The 20743-nt window shown below is 35.7% G+C and overlaps 4 protein-coding genes across 5 annotated transcripts; 2 read left to right on the top strand and 2 right to left on the bottom strand.

Annotated features, from left to right (window-relative positions):
* The first annotated feature begins 153 nt into the window (after nucleotides 1–153).
* Nucleotides 154–4224, top strand: LOC130668973 (uncharacterized). 2 transcript variants are annotated; one of them, XM_057471579.1, is made up of 7 exons: nucleotides 154–649; nucleotides 890–953; nucleotides 1036–1234; nucleotides 1321–1415; nucleotides 1508–1644; nucleotides 1717–2085; nucleotides 2156–4224. In XM_057471579.1, the coding sequence occupies exons 2-7, from the start codon at nucleotides 906–908 to the stop codon at nucleotides 2517–2519; spliced, it is 1212 nt and encodes a 403-aa protein (XP_057327562.1). In that variant the 5' UTR covers nucleotides 154–649; nucleotides 890–905; the 3' UTR covers nucleotides 2520–4224. The 2 variants fall into 2 exon arrangements, with proteins under 2 accessions (XP_057327562.1, XP_057327563.1); XM_057471580.1 differs by having other exon boundaries at nucleotides 155–649; nucleotides 1544–1644.
* A 742-nt stretch (nucleotides 4225–4966) lies between these two features.
* Nucleotides 4967–9477, top strand: LOC130667913 (uncharacterized). Its single transcript, XM_057469844.1, has 3 exons — nucleotides 4967–5066; nucleotides 5147–5299; nucleotides 5370–9477. The coding sequence occupies exons 2-3, from the start codon at nucleotides 5282–5284 to the stop codon at nucleotides 9339–9341; spliced, it is 3990 nt and encodes a 1329-aa protein (XP_057325827.1). The 5' UTR covers nucleotides 4967–5066; nucleotides 5147–5281; the 3' UTR covers nucleotides 9342–9477.
* Nucleotides 9478–9486: 9 nt separating this feature from the next.
* Nucleotides 9487–12544, bottom strand: LOC130667914 (dentin matrix acidic phosphoprotein 1-like). The gene is made up of 2 exons (XM_057469846.1): nucleotides 12313–12544; nucleotides 9487–12240 (listed from the first exon to the last, which is right to left on the bottom strand). The coding sequence occupies exon 2, from the start codon at nucleotides 12230–12232 to the stop codon at nucleotides 9683–9685; it is 2550 nt and encodes an 849-aa protein (XP_057325829.1). The 5' UTR covers nucleotides 12233–12240; nucleotides 12313–12544; the 3' UTR covers nucleotides 9487–9682.
* Nucleotides 12545–13262: 718 nt separating this feature from the next.
* On the bottom strand, nucleotides 13263–20539 carry LOC130667776 (transcription elongation factor SPT6). The gene is made up of 5 exons (XM_057469614.1): nucleotides 20268–20539; nucleotides 20022–20109; nucleotides 18678–18997; nucleotides 13842–18466; nucleotides 13263–13769 (listed from the first exon to the last, which is right to left on the bottom strand). Exons 1-5 carry the CDS (start codon nucleotides 20304–20306, stop codon nucleotides 13568–13570), a joined length of 5274 nt encoding a protein of 1757 aa, XP_057325597.1. The 5' UTR covers nucleotides 20307–20539; the 3' UTR covers nucleotides 13263–13567.
* Between the last annotated feature and the right edge of the window lie 204 nt (nucleotides 20540–20743).

The following is a 20743-nucleotide window of genomic DNA, read 5'->3' as shown; positions in this document are numbered from 1 at the left end:
ATAGGATATAAAAAAGTAAATGTATACGTAGGTACATAAAATTGTCAGGTGAACAAAGAAAAAAAAAACAAGTGTATGTACGTGGATGTATATAGTGGGTGCGGTCGTAGAATTACCAGCACCAATGACCGAGTACCGAGCAACCGAGTAGTCTCCGGCTACTGGTTGTCAGTGTAGTTTGCAAAAGGCATACTCGTATGCCATCGGTAGGAGAGTGTTGGTCTAGTCTATGTAATGTTTAATGCTGTGGGTATGAGTCCGCGATCAATACTGACGGCTACGCCGGCTTTCTTCCCTCGAGAAACTCCGAAGATTTTCGCCGGCGTGTCAGTTTGAGCGAAATTTAACGCGCTGCGTACCGAGTTGTCGGACTTTGCTGTTTATAAATAAAAAAATTTTCCAGTTGTCAGTCTGTCAATCATCGCTATATTGATCTATAAAGCGGAGCAATAAGGAGATTTGAATAATTGACGTAAATAACGCGGCCTCGACGACTACCTCGGCTGAACCGGGTGAACCACCCAGGGGAGGAAGGCATCAACGAGGGCATTAAATCCAAGACATCGTGCCCTCGTATCTCTTCACCCTCCTCCCTCACTTTGGTTCGCCACCTCGCAACGAGTTCCGGTCTCACCTCTAAACGTCTAACGTACGTACTTTATTTAAAACATTTATTTTATATTTATTAATATAATTACTATCTATTGATTTAATAAACTTAGTCATTATTTTGCAGTAAAGTTAATATATGAGACTGGCTCATAGGTTGTCTAGACAATTATATTGATGAGTTGTTATTGCGCGGTGTTAAATTATTCAAGAATTGAGTCGCAAAAAGATAATCGCGGATCAATCATCAGTTAATTTATAATTATATTTTTATTTTTAGAAAAATAAATCGTAAGATGACGTCGAAAGTGTTAGTCAAGTTACCCACGGTGCCATTTTCTCAGGTCGGTGACTTTTAAATTTGATTGTGGAGATAATTTAATTTTTTTTTTATCGAGTGTTTTCTTTTTCCTTTTTATTTTGTAGGGGAAAAAATCAACGGAGCTAATGAGTTTGCCAGCGAGAAATGACGGGGTTGCAACGCCCTTGCGATCTCAGCAGGCGGGTATTAATGGAGACAGGACACCTCAGTTGGAACAGAATATGAAGTTTCTTCAGGAACAACATCAAGCAACTCTCGTTGCTTTGCATCAGGAAGTGGAGACTTTGCGGCAACGAAATCGCGGTATAAAAAATAATTATAAATAAATTAATAAAGGTATTGACTTTATTTTGAAATAGAATTAATTTATTGGTGATTTGAATTTTTAGATTTACAATTTCAGTTGGTATTTACCAAAGGCACTGCGTGTACAAATAGCCCGTCATCACCAGAAGATAATTCGAACGGGTTTGCGAAACCTAAGGTACTGATTACTGTTATTTACTTATTTATTATTTTTAAGATAAACTTTCAGACATCGATGATTCGATCACGATTCCGATGTCTGTCTGATAGGGAAGCCCAGTTAGTGTCAATGTTACTCCTCTGCAGATTGAACTTCTTGAACGTGATCTCGAGGAGCTCAGAGTATCATTCAGTGACGTTAAGAAACAAAATGTCCATCTTCTTGAAATAATTGAGCAGCAGAAATTGTAATTACCAATTCGAGTTGGAAATACAATCGAAATTTAATGTTAAGTTAAATCTATTGTTATTTTATTCAGGAAATTAGAACAAACGGCAAAGGACAAAGAAAAACTTAAAGTCAATGATGCGGCTATACAAGTGGGAGAAACGACAAATGCAGTAAATAGCGAACTGGCAGCGCGTCTAGAGGATGCAGAGTCATTGGTAAAGAGATTGCAGCGTGAGAATTCAGATCAGCAGCGTGAAATAGCAACGATAAAAGCGTCATCAGCTAAAAACCCTGGCGGGAATCGCAGTGGACATGGACGAGGACGAGGAAATAACGAAAATGGTCATCACAGTCGCGGATCATCTGGTGACCCTGGACAGTCCAGTAGAAATTCTTATAAATTTCCTCCGTTAGAAGGTGAAAGTTACTGGCGAAATGCTGCTCGAGGACGTCCCAGGTTTATTTTATTTCCATATTGTCTATTTATCATTAATAATAAATAAATAAATAAATTTTTTTACCCCTAGTTACGATCGTCAATCAGGACAACATCACCGTCGCAACCGCATAGATAAAGAGGAGAGCGAACCTGACATGTCCTGTCGTATTGTTCTGCCAGAATTACTTAACAGCAACGTAAAACCCGAGATCCCTTGCTACCCACAATTTTACCCTCGCTCATCCCGGGGATACCACAACGGGGGCGGTGGTAGTGGTGGCGGTAACTATTACAGGGACAGCGGTAATCGCAAATTTCGAGGACAAGGACGTCAAAGAGACCGTCGAGAGCAACAAGACTCGCGAGGCGATCATCGTGATTACCGTGATAGAAATTCCAGAGATCAATCAAGGGATTTTAACGACGGCGCACATATGTCCAAGAAACAGTAATGCATTTTTAAAAATCGATGAATAATTATTTGCATTATGATGGTGATTATTACTAACATGAAAATTATATAAAAACATATATGCATGTTGATATACATGTGGCTTTAAACAGCAGACTTTGTGTTTTAGTTACCACGCATGAGAATCCTCGTGTTAAATATTTATATATTACGTGTAAAAGAACCGATTGTCATATTAATATTAACCCTTTAATGGAAAAACTCACTAGCGGCATATTTACAATATTTAAATTATTATTATTATTGTTATTATTAACGGAAAAATTATAAGATTTTCATCTCGTAGCTTGGTAACTATTCAATACTAAAATGAGCTACACTCGGGCATGATTACATAATAAATAGACGAGTACATAATAGCGGTATTTAATATTCGGTATAAAAAATATGAAACCAAAATATAAGAATCAAATAAAGTGGTATGTTATTATAAAGGTATTCAAATATTGTATTAGATGAATTAAAATCGGTGTAATCTAAATTTTAATTGTAATAGATTTTGAGTGTGAATGTACCAGACATCAGACAAATTTTAAATTATTAATAAATCGAGTAAATAATTAATAAAATTAAATTTTGAAAAAATGCGCATTTAAAAAATTAAAAAATTAATAAGTGCATTTTTTATCAATTTTTTTTTTTTATTATTTACTCATTTGTTTATAATTTTAAATCTGTCTGATGTCTGGTACATTTACACTCTTATAGATTTTCCGTAATGAGTAATTTATTAAATTAATTGATAACAAATAAAGTAAAACATAAAAAAAGAACCAGAAAAAATGTATACTCTGACAGTTGCTATATAACAAGTAGAAATTGAGACTGAAATCATTATAACTTTGGAGGATAAAACTAAATAAAAATTAAAGGACAAAAAATTTTATTAGTAATTTTTAAATTAACATATTTATATTGATTGTGTATCAAGCACGGCGCTTAATAATATTGTGAATTCAAATCCAGTCATACTTATTGTTCATCGTTCAATGTTTAATTGTTTTTGTCATGCTAATTAACTGTCAGTTAAAAATAAATTTATTTGTTGATCATTTTAAAACGCTTATTTTATGTGAGCGGCATTAATCTCAGCTTCCATGAAGGAAAATACTGATGCTTATTGTGATAATTTTTTTCTTGACATTTAAAATTATTTTATTGTTCTATTCTATCGTTTGCTACATAATTATATATGTATATGATACTTTTATAATGAAGTTTTGATTTTTTTAAACTTTATAGATCTGGAAGATACTTTATATATTCTATTTAATATTCTATGAACCATAAAACAAACTAAATACGTAAAGCAGTGATTGATGATTATAAATTTTAAATAACTTTTTTAGCTTTAGCGTCATTTAATAATAAACAATCGTACTACAAAAAAAACAGGATATTAAATAATTAATAATAATAATCACAAAGGTCTGCATGGATGATATTCCCAACGATAAAGTCATCGACATATTAGTATACAATAAATACGCCTCATGTTAATTATAAAATTATACATATATATATACACATTATATATATGTATAATGTTATAAAACAAATAAAAATCTTTATAATCATAAAGTACAATACTTGTACGCTTTAATGGGTGATAAAATTATTAAATATAATACTGAATACTGCACTGAATTCCTTGTACTAAGTATGAACAATAAAAATATATTGAAAAAAATTATGTCCATTTTTTATGATACTGAAGTTAGCAGACGTCTAATAATTTTTGGATTTTTTTTAGACGATAAACCATAAAAAAAAAATATTTGAAAAAATTGCGCCTTTACTTTTTTTAATTTTCTACATGTGCATATTTATAATTTTTTTTTTTATTCAAATTTAATTGTCCAAAAAAAAATCAAAAAATTTTTAATTGTCTGCTAACTTTAGGATCGTCCTTTTTTTTAATTTTAAAATTTTTAAATATTAAATAAAATAATTTCTCAGCACAAAATTATCCTCTCCTTTTTAAATTAAAACTTCATATGACTGTGAAAGTAGCAGACATCAGACAAATTTAAAATTATAAATAATTTAAAAAATAACACTTATAAAAAATGCGCTTATTAATTTGAAAATTTTTTAAATGCGCATTTTTTAAAAATTTTATTTCATTAATTATTTACTTTATTTATTAAAAATTTTAAATTTGTCTGATGTCTGCTACATTCACACTCATGTGAATATCGCAGATATAAGACAAATTTTAAATTACAAGTAAACGAATTAAAAATTTAAAAAATGCACATACTGATTTTCAAATTCTATAAATGCGCATTTTTTTAATTTTATTCGATGTACTTTTAATTCACTTATTTCAAAATTTTTCAATTCACAATTGTCAACTACATTCACTTTCATAAACTTATTTCTTATGATTTTAAATTTTTTATGTTTCCCGCCAGTAATCGATAGCTCGAAGTCTCGATATTTTCGTTACAAAAAAAAATATTTGTTTTGCCGCTGCTTCTATTTATTTACTTATTAAAAAAAAAAAAACAAAACTTTAATTACTGTAAGTGAATTTGAAACTTCGCAACTTTTTGTTGTCATGCAACTGATAATTATTAATAATTTATTATTTCTTATCAACAGGATTATTTTAAAATACCAGCATGTGAAGGATAATCAGTGACGTTGTTAGGTTATAAATAAACATAAATAAAACATAATAATATAAAATCTACATAATAAAATAATCATTAATTTGAATGAAGATATTTTTAAAAAATGTCATCTCCACCAAATGTAAGTAAGCAATTAATTAATAATAATTAATGGCTGGTTTTAAATGCTGATGAGTCCCTTCTTTGTTCAGATAACATTCGGATATTTACAAATGGAAGAGCGATACAAAAATCTTGAACGCACGATTAAAAAAATGCAATTGAAGGAACTAGAAAAAGATCATACAAATAATGAGTCAAGATCTGGCGCTTCGAGTATCAATGGAAATTTACTAGACAACACAATTGGAGAAACAAACTCTCGTATTGGCAGCGAAGTTGTCTCATCCAGCACAAATATGCGTAATATTATTTCGAAAAATTTAAAGTCGCACGGCAGCATTACGACATCAAGTTTTAAAAATTCACCAGATACTGTAGAAGATCGTGTGATCATGCCGCCACCAAAGACAATGGGAATCCTGGCCCATTCGTCGCGTCGAAATTCACTAGCGAGCCCTCACATTCCAACAAAAATAAATCCAGCTGGTACTGAATCAAATGCTAGTATTATTTCGTCAATAAATTATCCAACACCATCTGATTTTAGCAAAAAAACATGTGGTATTTTACACTCGACCTTGGATCTAAACAAACCTGACCGCATTTTCAAACAGTGGAAAGTTGTTCTGAATGATAAACGCGAATTACTTATCAAAGGTAAACTGGATTGTGGTAGATCTGTTCGAAGTAAGCCGGTAGTCCAACGTATCGATGCGACAACAGTAAGATCTGTTTTTTCAAACATCTACTGCCTCCAAGGAAGGATTCACGACGAGGAAAATGAACTGCCGGAGTATGTACGCGGTAAATTTTACAACGGGTTTCCAGATGATTGGGAAAATGTTTATAATATTTGGCAAAGTTTTGTTGAAGGTGGTTGCGATATTAATTTTCGCTGGCCGACACCAATCACTGACAGCGATGACGACTTGATAAGCGAAATAACTGAAGTGTACAGTCCGTCTAAATCTCTGCGTCGTTTACGGCCACGTAAAAGACCTCCAAGAAGTATCGAAAAAACTAAAGACTCGAGTAAAAAGTCATTCGTGACTAAATCACCAGTGAACCCGAAGCATTTATCACCGGAGCATCAACCCGGAGAATCGCTTCTTCCAGCTGCACCTCGGTCAGCACCAAAACAATTGATCAAAAGCCCTAGATCTGGATCCAGAGCCACTAATAATAATCGTGAAGCAGAAAAAGTGTCTGAAGAAGTGACTGTTGACTCTAGTGATGAGTCACGTAATGTCATTGATATGTTTCTCGGTAAGATGTCGCATTATTTATTGAATAGTTCAAACGCACAGTTTACTCCAAGCGCTGAAGAAAGCTCAGATATTGCGAAAGCCTTCTCAATCATGTTGAAAAATAAAAAACATTCCGTGGAATACTTGGACGGGATTGTTAAGATGTCCAATTCCTTAAAGAATACCATAATTCGGGCGGGAGTAGATGATCCACTAGCAGAAAGTAACCAGCTTTCATCTGTACCACCCAGAAGTGGAAACTCGTCAAGGAATTTCGGTACCACCTACACGATGACTGATGCAAATAAAAGTTTATCTGCTGCATCAAATAAAATTCTTAAAGAACGAAACGGTGGTCAAGCACCAAGTAATTTTTATGCTAAAGACAATTTGAAACGTGCTCCAGTTTGTAGAAAGTTAACTCATCGTGACTACGACAGTTCTGATGAGTATGACCGTGGTAGTGATGATGATGATGATAATGATGAGCGTTATGACAGCCGACGCGTTTTGAAACCAAGATCTCTTCGAGTTTCCAGAAAAAGATTGCACGATCGGCAGAAAATATTGAAGTCTGTTGGACGTAGGCGTCCCTACAATCATGATGACAGTGATTCAGATGACAATTTCCCGCATAAAAGTAAAAAAGCCTTCAATGGTCCTGCGTATGATGATCGAAGGACAAATATCGATGCCGTTGAACCGGAACAAGAAAAATTAACTCGGCGCAATTCAAAAAATATCGACAACCGAAGGATACCCACCCAGCAACCGCCGATTGTGGTGAGAGAATCGCGGCCAGTCTTACAGCCTCCAGGATATCCTGCTTATCTCCATGATCGTCGGGGAGCTGAATCTGCTTCAACCATCACAGGATTTCTTGCCAACTATGACTCGTGCACCAGCTTCACTGAAGACGAGCGCAGGGCTCAGGGCATCAATCGACAAAAACTCCAGCTAGATCATAACAGACATGGCAAAGTTCTTCAACCGGTAGTGAGTAAAAACTCAGCGCAATATGACTCGTGTGTGAGTGTCACCGAAGATGAATCGAATAAAATTACTACCGAGGCAACGAATAGAAATAAATTTAAGAAGCCGGTACTTCAGGAAACAAACGCCCAGTACTTTGGTGAGATACTGAAGAGAACGACTCTTCAGCAACTTAAGCAAGTTGATAAAAATGATGACTATCAGCATCAACATCCTAAAACTAGTCCAAGTCTGTTGAAAAATGTTCAAAATCCACCGGAATTTTCTCAAACAGTTTCTACTAAAATGGCGATTACTGATGACAAAGAAAATGAAGAAAACGGAAGCAGGCAAACTTTGCGTGCAGCATCTCCACAAATTATCAAAAGAGAAGAAAGACAAGAGTCATCAAACAAAATAATTCCTGAATTTAAAAAACCTTCCGTCGTCAGTATAGAAAATGTATCAATGAAATTGCACCCTCGTTCAATGAAATCTCCTCCGTGTCTTCAAGTCAAGTCACCGAAGAAAAATGTCGACAAGTCAGTTGATAAGCAATTGACTGATGATAAATTAATGAAAAAATCTTATCGGCTAACTGATGAAAATGTCAGGGAAAAAGTATCAGTGCCAGTGCCAGCTTTAAAAACACCCGAAGCTATACAATCAGAAGCTCTCGCTCGCGGTAAAAATCTCAGTGAAAAATATCCCCGGGACACGAGATGTGAAAAATTGCAAGGGAATCAGTCGAGAATAAAATTCGGATCTGAAGACAATCCTAAAGTCCTGACTTGCTGGATGCCGAATATAAAAAAAATGGCCAACACCAAGTACGGGCTTATTTTTGAAGGGAAGCTGCTCAACGAAGCCGGTCATGTTACTTCGAAAAAGTATAAAACTGATGTGATAGTTCGCAGAGTGACCCCACGGATAGTAGAGACGATAAACAACGAATTTTATGAACTGTCTGGAGATTTAGTGAACGCCAAGTACGTGGTCCCGCGAGAACTCCAGAAGCTTTGCATGGATGGCTGCCCTGCCAAGATATCAGCGTTCTGTGAAAAATGGAGAAAGATAAAAAATGACGAGTCAAGTTTATTTCAATCAGCCGAGTCATTGAACGCGTCGATAGACATGTCAAGTGTGCCGACGAGCTCACGTGGCCGTCGTAGGGTACAGACCCTGCGTTACTGGGAAGGCGAAAGACTATCGATGAAAGGCGATGACGTCTACTATAGTCCAGGTCACTTGCAGGACTCGATTCTTCCTTCGTCTAATGAAACTTCCAGGAAAGATACTTCGCAAAATTCGTCCAGGAAACGCAACACCAGCAAAGACAACTCGCTAGCAGTTAAAAAAAATTCAAGTGATCCGAAAAACAAAAGTTCCAGCCCTTCGCCGAGAAAGGAAATTATCAAAACTAAACAATTAAAAGATAACAGCAATTATAATTTAAATGCGCAGAAGGAATCTGGCAGCAAGACAGCAGTGAGTCCTCGGGTGTCATCAGACAATCGTAGACGCAGCCAAAGGTTCAGAAGCGCAAAAAGAAAGTCATCGCGTGATCCTAAATCGCCGTGCAGCGACTCCAGTAATCCTGGTGAAGATCCCGGGAACTCGAGGTCCAAGCGAAGACGCAGGGTAGTAAATTATTGTGAATTAAAACCTGATCGTGTTAATAAGAGAGCTACGAGATCCAGTGACAGTAAAAATAAACGCGGGTCGAAAAATAAGTCGAAGCATGACAGCGATGAGATGTCAAGTTCGGATGAAACTCCTCCAGGAGTTTCCTATTGCTACCGGACAGTTCCTTATCGTGATAAATTTTTTTCAGATGAATAATTTTTAATTATATAAATATAAGTATAAAAAAAAGTTATTTAAATTATTAGATTGTACTGCCATTATGTTTATACATTTTTTTAACCATGGAGATTATTTATATCGCCGATTTTATTTCTTATATTTAAGTAAAATAAAAAATATATTTATATAATAATTAGTAGAAAGAATATAGAATTTATTTAACTGAAGACAACATATATAATATATACTATTTAAGTTATATAAAGATACAAAATTAACTAGATACGTAAAAAAAATAAATTGAGATCAATGGCAGCATCAGGAACTTGCACTTGGCTGCCTAAAGTTTTCGAAGTCAAGTCTTACTTAAATCGAAGCTAATTTGTGCCAGGTGGTGGTGGTAAGTCATCTCCAGGATTGTTGTATATACTCGTAGTGTTGCAGACAGTTACGCTCTCACTGTTCCCGTAATTCAGTACCGAGAGATCGTGATTCCTTTCGGTTGGATATGGCACAGGTTGTGGATTAAAATGCACATTGGTATTGGGCAAGTATGGCCTGAATGCTGATGGATACGCTGAGTAATTTACTGTTGGGTAGTAAACAGGCTGATAAGGAGGGAATCCACTGTAGATACTGGGCGGCGGTGGTCTTGGTACAGGAGCTGGATTCTGGTTAAAAAAAGGAGCTGGATTACGACCGTAACCAGCAACTGCTGCTGCTGCTGATGCTGGATCAAGAGTAGGCTGAGTAAAACGTTCGAGGATAAGACGAACTGCATCTAATTTCTCATCCGGAATATCCTGGATAGCTTCCAGAATTCTTGGAGTCATATCTATTTCTGGTGATTCTGCTCCTGGTGTTGATGGTCTTGGTGTGTGAGGACGTGGTGTCGGTGGTCTCGGCATATGTGGATGTGGAGTAGCAGTTGTAGATGTTACTGTTTCATCTTTTAATGAAACATTTTTAACTTCTTTTGAGTTTGCTTTAAAGTATATAAACAATTCATTAAGATTATCAAACGGTTGATCACGAAAACGAAAACCTTCCGGTGTTATTTTGATGTACTCATGATAACAAGTAACTCGAGGCAAATACGATATCAAAAATTTACCAGGTGATCGTTTTACAGCCGTCACTATATACGGAATACCATTGGGATTTTTTTTTTTTTCCGCTGTCAGTAATTCTTCGGCAGTTGCTTTCACGCCATTGATCCCACTCTTGTAATGCTTGAACTCAAGCAACGTACGGGCATTAACTGCCATTGGCTTAACGTACTTATTTACAACTTCATCAATATCTACAAAATCTTTACTGCCTACATAATATCTGACTGCTCGAGACGCGCGAAGTTTCTTCTTGATTTTAATGTGCTGATAAATATCATCAGTTACTTTCCAGGTTATTTTAAGGTAATCAGAACCTTTGCTGCTTGGACGAATGATAATCGTACCCTGTTCTTTAACTCGCATCAACCTCTCACACAATTCCACGTCAATATCACGGAAAAGTGGATGGTTGTGTTCGCGACCCGCGTAATTTTTTTTTTTTTTCGGCTTGTAATCATCGTCAGCCTCATTATCAGCCAGCTCTGCGACCTCTTCTTTGCTACAAATTCCGACTAAATCATTGTAGTCCACATTGACATTTTCACTGCTTCTCGATTCATCTTCAGCTTCTGTAAAATAACTGCAATCAATTGGCGAATCCGACAGTCTCCTTTTCTTAGACTTTCTTTTATCATCTTCATTTTTCTTAGTCTCATCTTGCCGGTCACTTCCGCGCTTATTATTATCATTAGACTTCGGCAAGCTCTCAATTTCATCTACAATAACACAGTCATCTACAATAACGCAGTCGTCTGACGGGGACGCTATCAACTCCCACGGGTCATCGTCGCTGGTAGAAAAATTATTTTCTGTCGGGCATACACTCTCCGTACCATATTCATAACAAGAGTCATGATCTGAATAGACTATTGTACTTATATCGGATGAGACATCACTGACATCGATACCAAATAACCTGTCGTTTACTTCATTGCGCACTTCAATCAACTCAACAGAACCTTCTCGCTGATGTCGCAGAGATTGGAATTCTACTTCTATGTCATTTTCGTCTTTGTCGTTTTCGTCTATTTCACCTTCTTCTAGATCAGAATTAACGTTAACCTGCTTACTCTGACACTGTCTTCTTTCATGGCTAATAACTAGCTCGCCATCTTCTAGATCAAAATTTTCGACAGGTTCAGGCTGTAAACTCTCACACTGTTCGTCTGTCAAATTAATATTTTTTTCACTAACTTTCACTTGATTATCATCACCACTGGTATCTTGCGAAACTGTTCGCGGTTTTTCCGCCGAACTAAAATCTACCTCATTGTCCCCTTGCTGGTTATCATTTTGACTGAAAGCATTCAAACCTTCCAAGTAAATATCTCGTATTTTATCATCATCCTGTTCATTACTTTCAGCTAAAACTTTTTCACTCAAACTTTCCACGTAATTATTCTGTATTTCTCTATCCGTGGCTTGGGTATCAACGACTAGAGCTTGCCCATTTTCATCGGGTTTTTCTGTATTGTTATTATTATCATCATCATCATCATCATCATCACCACCATCATAGTAATCATCACTTAAAATCCTATCACTTTTCTTAGCTCGACTACCAGAAATTTCACACGACTCAGCTTCTTTAGACTCTCCCGTATTATTCTTATCAGCAAAACTGTCATCAAGATTATCTTCAACACCACTGTCCTCACTGACTCTCAAAGTAAATGTGTCCTCATCACTCTCCATGCTTGCAATTTCTTTGTAAAAATTATCGAGTTCACCCATTAATTTTTCTTCATCACTTTCTTCCGATGGATTTGATGAATCTGATGTCATGGTGGTGGTATCTGCCAGCCCGGTCTCCATATTGATAACTAAAAAAAATATAAATATACATAACAATTGTCCACTAATTAATTAAATAATTTTTAAATTTAAATATTTACTTGCGATTCAGATCAACTGCAGCTGAATGACAACTTAATAAATAAAGATTTAATTTCCACTAGGATAATAAAATTATTCTGCCTTTTACAGAATTATATGTGTCTATAATATATAATATATATATTAAGTATGCAGGTTTGTTTACAAATAAATATGCAGAGATAAATCCTAATGATAGCTGATTAATATAAACAGTTGAGCGTTCGAACAGAAAATGAACAATGGTATGTTTGAGTTTAGTCGGCTGAGTATTTTACCAAAGGGGGAGAAAACTGAAACAAAATTTAAGAATCCCATTGGCGGAAGTATTTACTCTTTGATGGATAAACCAATCCGAGACCTAGATGTCAAACAGTCAAAAACAGACACACGTAGGAGGTATTCTAGGTATAGAAATGCATCACACACACATTTATATACATATGTATTTATATATATGTATATATATCTGGAAATCAACAAGTTGCGGACAGCCACTTGAGTTTTAAAATTTAACACGTGCTAGCGATACTCTAGCAACTAGAGCCATAAAATAAACTTGAACTGGGAAAATTTTCGTCCCTTTCTCCCATAAAAAAAAAAGATACGAAAGACTTAGGACAAAGAATTTAAACAAATATTGGACATAGTAATGGTAGAAGGAATAAAAACTAGAAGATTTTGAGCAACGCAAGAGTTTTAAAATAATCTACTAAAAAATGAAGACAGCTGAGATATATTAGGAGATTTTTGTAAAATAAGAAAATTTTGTAAGTAAATTTTTTAATTTTTAATAGTTTTTAAGGAAAGTGGGTAATTTTGAAACGCGCGGTAAATTTGAAAAGTTAAATCAATTAGTTTTTTCGGAAGTCATTTAAAAGCGGCGCAATATTACCGCGGAAATTTGATAATTGTTAATTATTTTTATAAGTAGGAAATGTTTGTTTAATAAACAAAAGCATTGTTTGGTTGACGGACATAAATTTATTTATTTATTAAAAATATTTATTGTAGAGAAAAAAAAATAAAAATTAGTTGTATGAATATTAGATACATAAATTAAAAATTAATATCAATATTAATTAAAATTCTCAATAATTATAATAATAATATACATAAATAATAATGTATAAATACATTACGTTCGTTTGATCCTAAAAAAATTCGATTAAAAATTGATACAATAAAATTAGTTATTTAGTCGTTAAACAAAGAAAATAACTAAATTAATAATAATTATACATAATCGATTGTATAACATAATTAAAAATATATCTAGCTCTCGTCGTAAAGAGGTGTGCCATCACCGCTGAGCGACATGCTCCGAGGACTTGAGTTAGTGTTTGGCGTTCCTCGGGGTGATCGGTATGATGGAGTTCGTGCTGAACCATGTGATGAATGACGGTTGCGAGGCGTTGATCTGCCTGTGTCTGCATATTCACGAGATGGTTGTCTCATGTCATCGTATCTTGGAGTCCTAAATAAAAATAAATATTAAATCATAGGATCTACAGGATTTAAATATGATTATTATAAAAATTAAACTTACGATCCCCTTGGTGTGGACTGTTTTTGTCTCGCCCAGTCCTCAGCAGCCTTCTTCCACTCTTCTTCAGAACCTTGGCCGTAAGAAGTAGAGGATCGGTGAGACATGGATGCCCTGTGATGAGTATTCTGACTGACTGGTGGTCCAGGATGGACAAACTGATGGCTGGGAGTTTGCTGTCCGTATCGTGGAGTTGGCTGGGAATGATGGGGAGTGTGATGGGGCGTTTGGTAGGGTGTCATGAATGGCGTCTGACCTGAAGGCGTGTATGGAGTGTTAGGGTATGTATGCATGCCGTAACCAGTAGCACCAGTAGCACCGGGAGTGTGTGGTGGATAGTGTGGCGTCTGGTTCGCGACTTGCGAAAGCGAGTGCAACATATGATGTGGAAGATTCTGTGCAACTCGCTGGATTGCTTCTTGATTCATGCTGCCAACTCCAGGAGTAGAATGATACGGTGTCCGGGAAGTAACAGCTCCACGTGGAGTACTCGGGGTAGTTTGACCTGGTATCGGGTTACGGAAATTTTTCTTAAACCAACCGACGAGTTTATCGACACGCGCAAATGTTTCTGATCGGTATCGAAAACCGTCTTTCGAAACTGTGATGTACTCGTGAGAGCAGGATGTTCGTGGAAGATAAGATAGTAAAAATTTACCAGGGCGATTTTTACATGCTGATATAATATAAGGAATACTCCCGGGGTTTTCTCTTTTTTGTTCTTTGAGTATTTCTTCAGCTTTTTCTTTTATGCCGTCGATGCCACGCTTGTAATACTTGAAATCGAGCAATTCTGCAGCGTAAGCAGCCATTGGATTGATGTGACTTGCTATGATTTCATCAAGATCTTCATATTCGTTATTGCCAATCATCAAACGACGTCCTAGAGTGAAGTCATTTATTTTATCTTCCTCTTTGATGTCAATATACTGATAAATGTCATCAGTAACCTTCCACGTGGCCACTAGATGATCGGATCCTTTGCTACTGGGTCGTATTATCACTTCGCCCTGTCTGAGAGTTTTCATCATTTTTTCACATTCATCATAACTTACATTATGGAATGACGTATGTACAATAACTCTTCTAACATAAGTCTGCTGCTGTTTCTTCTTCTTGAAATCTTGTACATATTGAGTATCCTGCTGTTCAGCTTCGGTATCGTAGTATGGATCTTTAGTTGGTCTCCACTCATTATTTTTATCACTTAAATCAGAACTTTTACACGAGCACTGCGTACTGAATCTATCAACTTCTATTTTAATAATACGGACATGTATCGTTTGACGGATTCTCAATCTTTCTTCAGGATTTACAACATGACTGTCAGATATATTTTTAATATGAATATAACCGGATATATTGGGATTATCTAAAACAATTCTAACACCGGTTGCTTTACCAGGACACGCACCAGCATCAAAGTGATTCCATACCTCAGACAACTCGGGAAAATCATTTTTCAAACAAAATGGACATTGCCACAGCCCAGTTTCGTCATTTCGCACTGGATTAGCTTGATCCAATTGATCACCTTGTGGTTTTTTGTGACTGATACCAACTACAGTTGCTGATACAAGTTTACCAATGTAAAATGTCTCTGGTGTTTCTTTAGTCAGGATGTCAAAGAGTTGCTCGGGAGTTGGAGATTGGTACGGTGTCCTGAGATCTTTGTAACGACAATTCAACTCAGATCTGATGTCATAGAGCGTAACACATTTATTACCAAACCCTTGTCTCTCTAATTCTTCAGCAAATGCATCCAAATCTAAGTCTTTTAGCCTCTCAGGTGATTCGAGAATCTCTTCCAATGCACCAGCTGGATTAGCATCCTCGTCGTCGTACTCCAGAGCATCGACAGCCATTTTACGAGCCCACTCATATGTTTCAGGATGTACTCTTGAGCCGTCCAGTACCTCAACATAAGCCTCTGTACTGTCTCCAAGACTGTTAGTGTCGATTTTAATAAAACCAGCGCAGTTTATAAATACTTTAGGACCCATATGACAGGCTGTTACCAACTGAGTACGATTTTCAAGACGTTGATTTGTTTGCTTGAGCATTTTTATCAGAGCTTGACCTTTACGCGGTCCCAAACCACACACAAATTGGACTAAATTGCCGGAATAAGTTTGCTGTACAGCTTTATTTATATCAACACCTACTTCATTCACTCGGTTTACGAATTCCAAGTACAAATTTTCAATCAACTCTTCCTCCGATAACTGGCTTTGAAGACTATGATACTTCAAGCACATGATATCATCATCAGCAGTGCACAGTTGTGAAAACTCGACCAGAGGATCTTGGAGTCGTCGAGCTAAAGAAACAGCTTGACGAAGTAAATCCGGATAGTCACGGAATTCAGATTTACCTTTTTCGCTTGCTGCGTAAATTTTAGCTAAATCATTATCTAATATTTCAACACTTATTGCTGGATATTGCTCTTCCTCAGCTAATATTGTCAAACACTCTTTTATATCCGTGGATATCATAAGCGCTTCTCTAGACTCACCTCCAATAACAATAACATGAGGTTTATTTTTACGAATAAAATTTCTTATTGCAAGTAAATCAGCTTCTTTTTTAAATTTTTCATCATCTCTGTAGCTATTTTTTCTCATCAGCAAATGAGGCAAACGTAAAATATCTGCGCACTCGCCATCTGGAGAAACAATGCAAGAAAAGGAAGCTTCATTTATGCCTGTAACGTATGCTATTGCCATTACCCGTACGCCTTTACTCGTGTCCCATTCTTCGTCTTCTTCATCCGGAAATTCACACGTGAATGGTGCTATTTTTAACCAGTTGTACATTTTCCGACAACAAGCCCGCATCACGTACTCCTTTGATTCAGCCGAAAGATTTGCACGAAGTTCCTTTTTCAAATCCGGAATGACGTATCTGGTCAAAGCCATTTCAACGCTTCCAACCCGAAACGCATTCCAGTCTTGAACGTTCTTTGAAAATTCATCCCTTATGTAAAGCTGTTTCATCTCTTCAATGTAATTACTGCTAGTATTACCATCGAAAGTTTCACTGAGCGTTATTACAATAAGTTTGTCCTTTTCAGCAATTTCCAACTTGAGCCATTGATCTCCAACGAGGTCGCGAACGGGCTTATCTTTCAAATATTTCATTGTGTAGATCGGATGGTTCTCATCGATGTCAGTTAACCCTTTTTTAGTTGGTCGTACTGACAACTTGGCACGTTCCATATACATCTCACGGACACATTTTCTCACGAGTGGTTCTCGTGCCAACTGAATAGCGACCATGACTTGCACGGCTTTTAAAACATCATCAGTTGATTGGAAACATTTCCCCATATAATCTTGTGCGACCACACTAGGTTCAACTGGCTCTTGATCAACTTCATGCCGTTGATAATTGTCTCGCAAATTTTCAGCGAAGTGTTCAGGGGAGAGACCAAACTTTTTGGCAAAGCTGTTAAGTCCAGCACGTCTACAAAGTGCGTAGGGTCCACTTCTTACAGCTTGCTTAAGAGTGTCTTCAGCTTCGTCTGGCTCATCGGGATTTTCTTCCTCAGGTGGTGGATCTTCTCCATTTTCTTCAGCCTCCAGAAGCTGTTGCTTACGTTTCTGAATTCTCGCTAACCGTCTAGCTTCCTTTTCTTTACGTCGCACAGATTCTTGCATCGCTGGAATATCATGACTGTAGTAAAGCATAAAGTGATTATGAACGTCATTCAATTCTTCATTTGTCTGCACACTTTTCAATCGCTCAATGTCTTCGTCTTTGATAACTCTAATGTCATCTGGAAGTGGGGCATCAGGATTTTTCATAATTTCATCCAATTGAAAGTCCCGCATTTTTTCAAACAAACGAAGTAAATTTTCCTTTCTCTGACGTAACTGACACCACTTGGCATCAAACTTGTATACTTTCCATAAATCATTAATATTTAATTCTGGAAGAACGTATTCTTTTCTGTAAAAGGATATAAAGGGAACTTCGAAGTTTTGGTTGCGCATGAAATCTAATGCTTTTTTTATTTTTCCCACTGTCTGAGGACCTTTACCACCGCCATCATCCATATCATTATTTAAATTTGTATCTTGACTTGAAATTGTTGGCCGACAGAATGCCTGCTGATAAATCCACTCTGACTCATGATCCAATTCGTCAGAACCTTCAGGGACTGGAGTAATCGGCATCGTACGTAATTGCATTCTCTCAGGTATATCTGTGTTACGTATCTCATTGTCCAAGTCAGTGAAATGTCCACGTTTGAGTTCACTAGGTTCATAAACCTCGAATATAGTCTTTTTCGAAGGTTTTTTCTTAGACTGTTTCTTGTGTCTTCTAGGTCGCTCTCCACCTTCATCATCAACATAATCATCCTCTTCGTCTTCTTCCTCTTCATACTCATCTTCACCGAACTTTTCAAAGTTGTCGTAGTCAAAGTCAACACCAAAGATGTCCTGGGCTTCTTGCAGCGCTGCGTCTGTAAAAATGTGCTTTTTCTTCCGTCTTTTCTCATGGATCGGTCTGTCATCGTCACCAACAATGAAATCATCCTCTTCTGAGTACTCTCCTTCACTGCCTTCTCCTTCGAGTATCTCAGGTTCTGGTCTGTGGCTTCGTTCGCTTCGCCGCTCATCCTCCTAAATAATTATTAATTTAAATTAACAAAATAATCTTACTCTCATTATTAATTAATTACTTAATTATCAGCTAGCGTTACACAACATTCTAATTTAAACCTACCGCATTTCTGTCCTTTATTTTTTAAAATACGATAGCACGGAATAATTACATACAATAATTACTACACTAAATAAATTAATAAACAATATCATTAAATAAAATACTTACATCACCAGAGCCTTCGCCATGGGTAAATAATTCTTGAGCGATGGCATCTTTAGCTTCGCCGCCTTGCTCTTCTTCGTCATCAGACTCAGCATCCGTTATACGCTTGAGTCTTTTGAACCGTTTCCGTTCCACGGTAATACCCAAATTTTCCTCGATAAGATCGTAGTCGTCGTCCTCGAGTCTGTCGTCAAAGTCTTCATCGTCACTCTTCTTACGTTTTTTTGAGCCACCGGAAGCATCGCTGTCCTCGCCATCACTTTCCTCAATCGGTCTGTCGTCAATTAAATCTTTCAACTCTTCTCTCAGCCGATCTTCATCATCTGCGCATCAATAAACATCCAAATTTTTTACTTCTCATTAATTTAATTACAATAAATATTAAATATAAAATTTTAGCTACAGTTGAATAAAAATTCAAGTTTTTTTGGCAATTTCTATCAACAAAATGGCCGATTACAATTCAAATTAAATGTGTGTTCAAAAAGTACCCTGGTGAAAATTTTTCGGACTTTCGTCCGAAAAAGTCTTTAGAACTCTAGAACTGAGTTTTTCAGACAGAAGTCCGAAAAATTTTCACCAGGGTATCACGTTTTGAATTTATATAGATTTGATTAATTTAAAGTATTATCATGTAAAAATTTATTTACTCCTTATTCATTACATAAATTTATTTACGTTAGTACCAATATTGCGTCATGACTACACTAGACAATATTATTTTTAATTATTTCCTAGTAGAGTAAGCATCAGTACCCAGCTCCTAACCAGTAGCCAGCCGCTCGGATTAAAAAAAGCAATTTAAAACGATTCGAAAAAAAAAATTTTAAACACTTTTTAATGCTTTTGAATACCTTGAATACTTTTGAATCCCTCTTCTAATGGGAATTCAACATTGCAAATCTTTTTAAATCGCTTTTTTTAATGAGGGCGGTCATATACTTCAACATTGGCTCAAAATATATATAGATATAATTTAACATGAGGTGGCTGGGTACTGGTGCTCTTACCCTAATTAAGATTTTTACGGAAAATTATTTGTCGTTACAAGTAACACACATTTGGAAAAATTAAATTCAAATCAAATATGATATTATTGTATAACTTGATACATTTTTTAATGGCTTTAAAAGAGGACAACTAACGCCAAATAAAATCTTACAAACATCAATATTAATGTAGGTGGCACGTGGCCCAATAGGGATGATGGCCAATAAGGATAAAAAAAAAATATTAATGTAGGTTAGTTTTTTTTTCCATGATTGAAAATATTCAATTGATTTTTGGAGAAAAAATCAATTTCTCCAAATTTAAGACTAAAAAAAAATAATAATTAATAAAAATTACCGTCTTCTTCTTCTTCACTTTCGTCTAGCGTCTTTTTGACTTTTTTCTTACGCCCATGATCAATTTGCTCTTCCTCATCGTCGTCATGCTGTTGAAAGTCAAAAAAATTAAACTCTCCATTTAAAAAATTTGAATAACTTTCACGTCAATAATAATTACATAATCGATTGATAATAAATTATGAAAATATATTTAAATATTTAATGTAACAAAAAAATAAATAAAAAAATGATCTGTAATATTTACCTCACTTTCCTCAGCTTCGGAGTACACAAAATCAGCCATTATTTACAAATAATTAAATATGATATTTACAATTATTAAAATTTATATGTATATATGTATATGTATAATTTAAAAACGTGGTAATGTACAATTCGAAATAAATAAATTGAAAATAATTATAATTAAAAACTTGTGCCCAAACGTGGACTAGAAAATCACCAAATCACTAACACTAATTTTTATTTTTTGCCATCATTTCTTGTTGGATTGGAAGTAGTTACTGATGATCAACTCCTGGCAATGACGCCTCCGTGATTTTAGGAAAAAAATATGTTAATTATTCAAGCAGGAAACTGATAAAAATTTAAATTACCCATAACCCATTTCTCTGGTTCGATTTGTTCTAGAAATATTTTTCACTTCTAGCGCCACCATTCCCGCCGAAATTCAAATGTCCACTGCAGCAAATTTCCTTATCTTTGTGAAATAATTTCTAA

The sequence above is a fragment of the Microplitis mediator genome, chromosome 5, assembly GCF_029852145.1.
Source record: "Microplitis mediator isolate UGA2020A chromosome 5, iyMicMedi2.1, whole genome shotgun sequence".
NCBI lineage: Eukaryota > Metazoa > Arthropoda > Insecta > Hymenoptera > Braconidae > Microplitis > Microplitis mediator.
This window is presented reverse-complemented; position numbering and strand designations above follow the sequence as displayed.

Bases quoted from the DNA above. Each gene is read 5' to 3' on its own strand.
- LOC130667776 (XM_057469614.1), bottom strand. From the start codon at position 20,306: ATGGCTGATTTTGTGTACTCCGAAGCTGAGGAAAGTGAG. The intron at 20,110-20,267 runs GTAAATATTACA...GACTTTCAACAG, and splicing joins CCGAAGCTGAGGAAAGTGAG to CATGACGACGATGAGGAAGA. The intron at 13,770-13,841 runs GTAAGTTTAATT...ATTTTTATTTAG, and splicing joins CAGTCCACACCAAGGGGATC to GACTCCAAGATACGATGACA.
- LOC130668973 (XM_057471579.1), top strand. From the start codon at position 906: ATGACGTCGAAAGTGTTAGTCAAGTTACCCACGGTGCCATTTTCTCAG. The intron at 1,416-1,507 runs GTACTGATTACT...TCTGTCTGATAG, and splicing joins ACGGGTTTGCGAAACCTAAG to GGAAGCCCAGTTAGTGTCAA. The intron at 1,645-1,716 runs GTAATTACCAAT...TATTTTATTCAG, and splicing joins ATAATTGAGCAGCAGAAATT to GAAATTAGAACAAACGGCAA.
- LOC130667914 (XM_057469846.1), bottom strand. From the start codon at position 12,232: ATGGAGACCGGGCTGGCAGATACCACCACCATGACATCAGATTCATCA.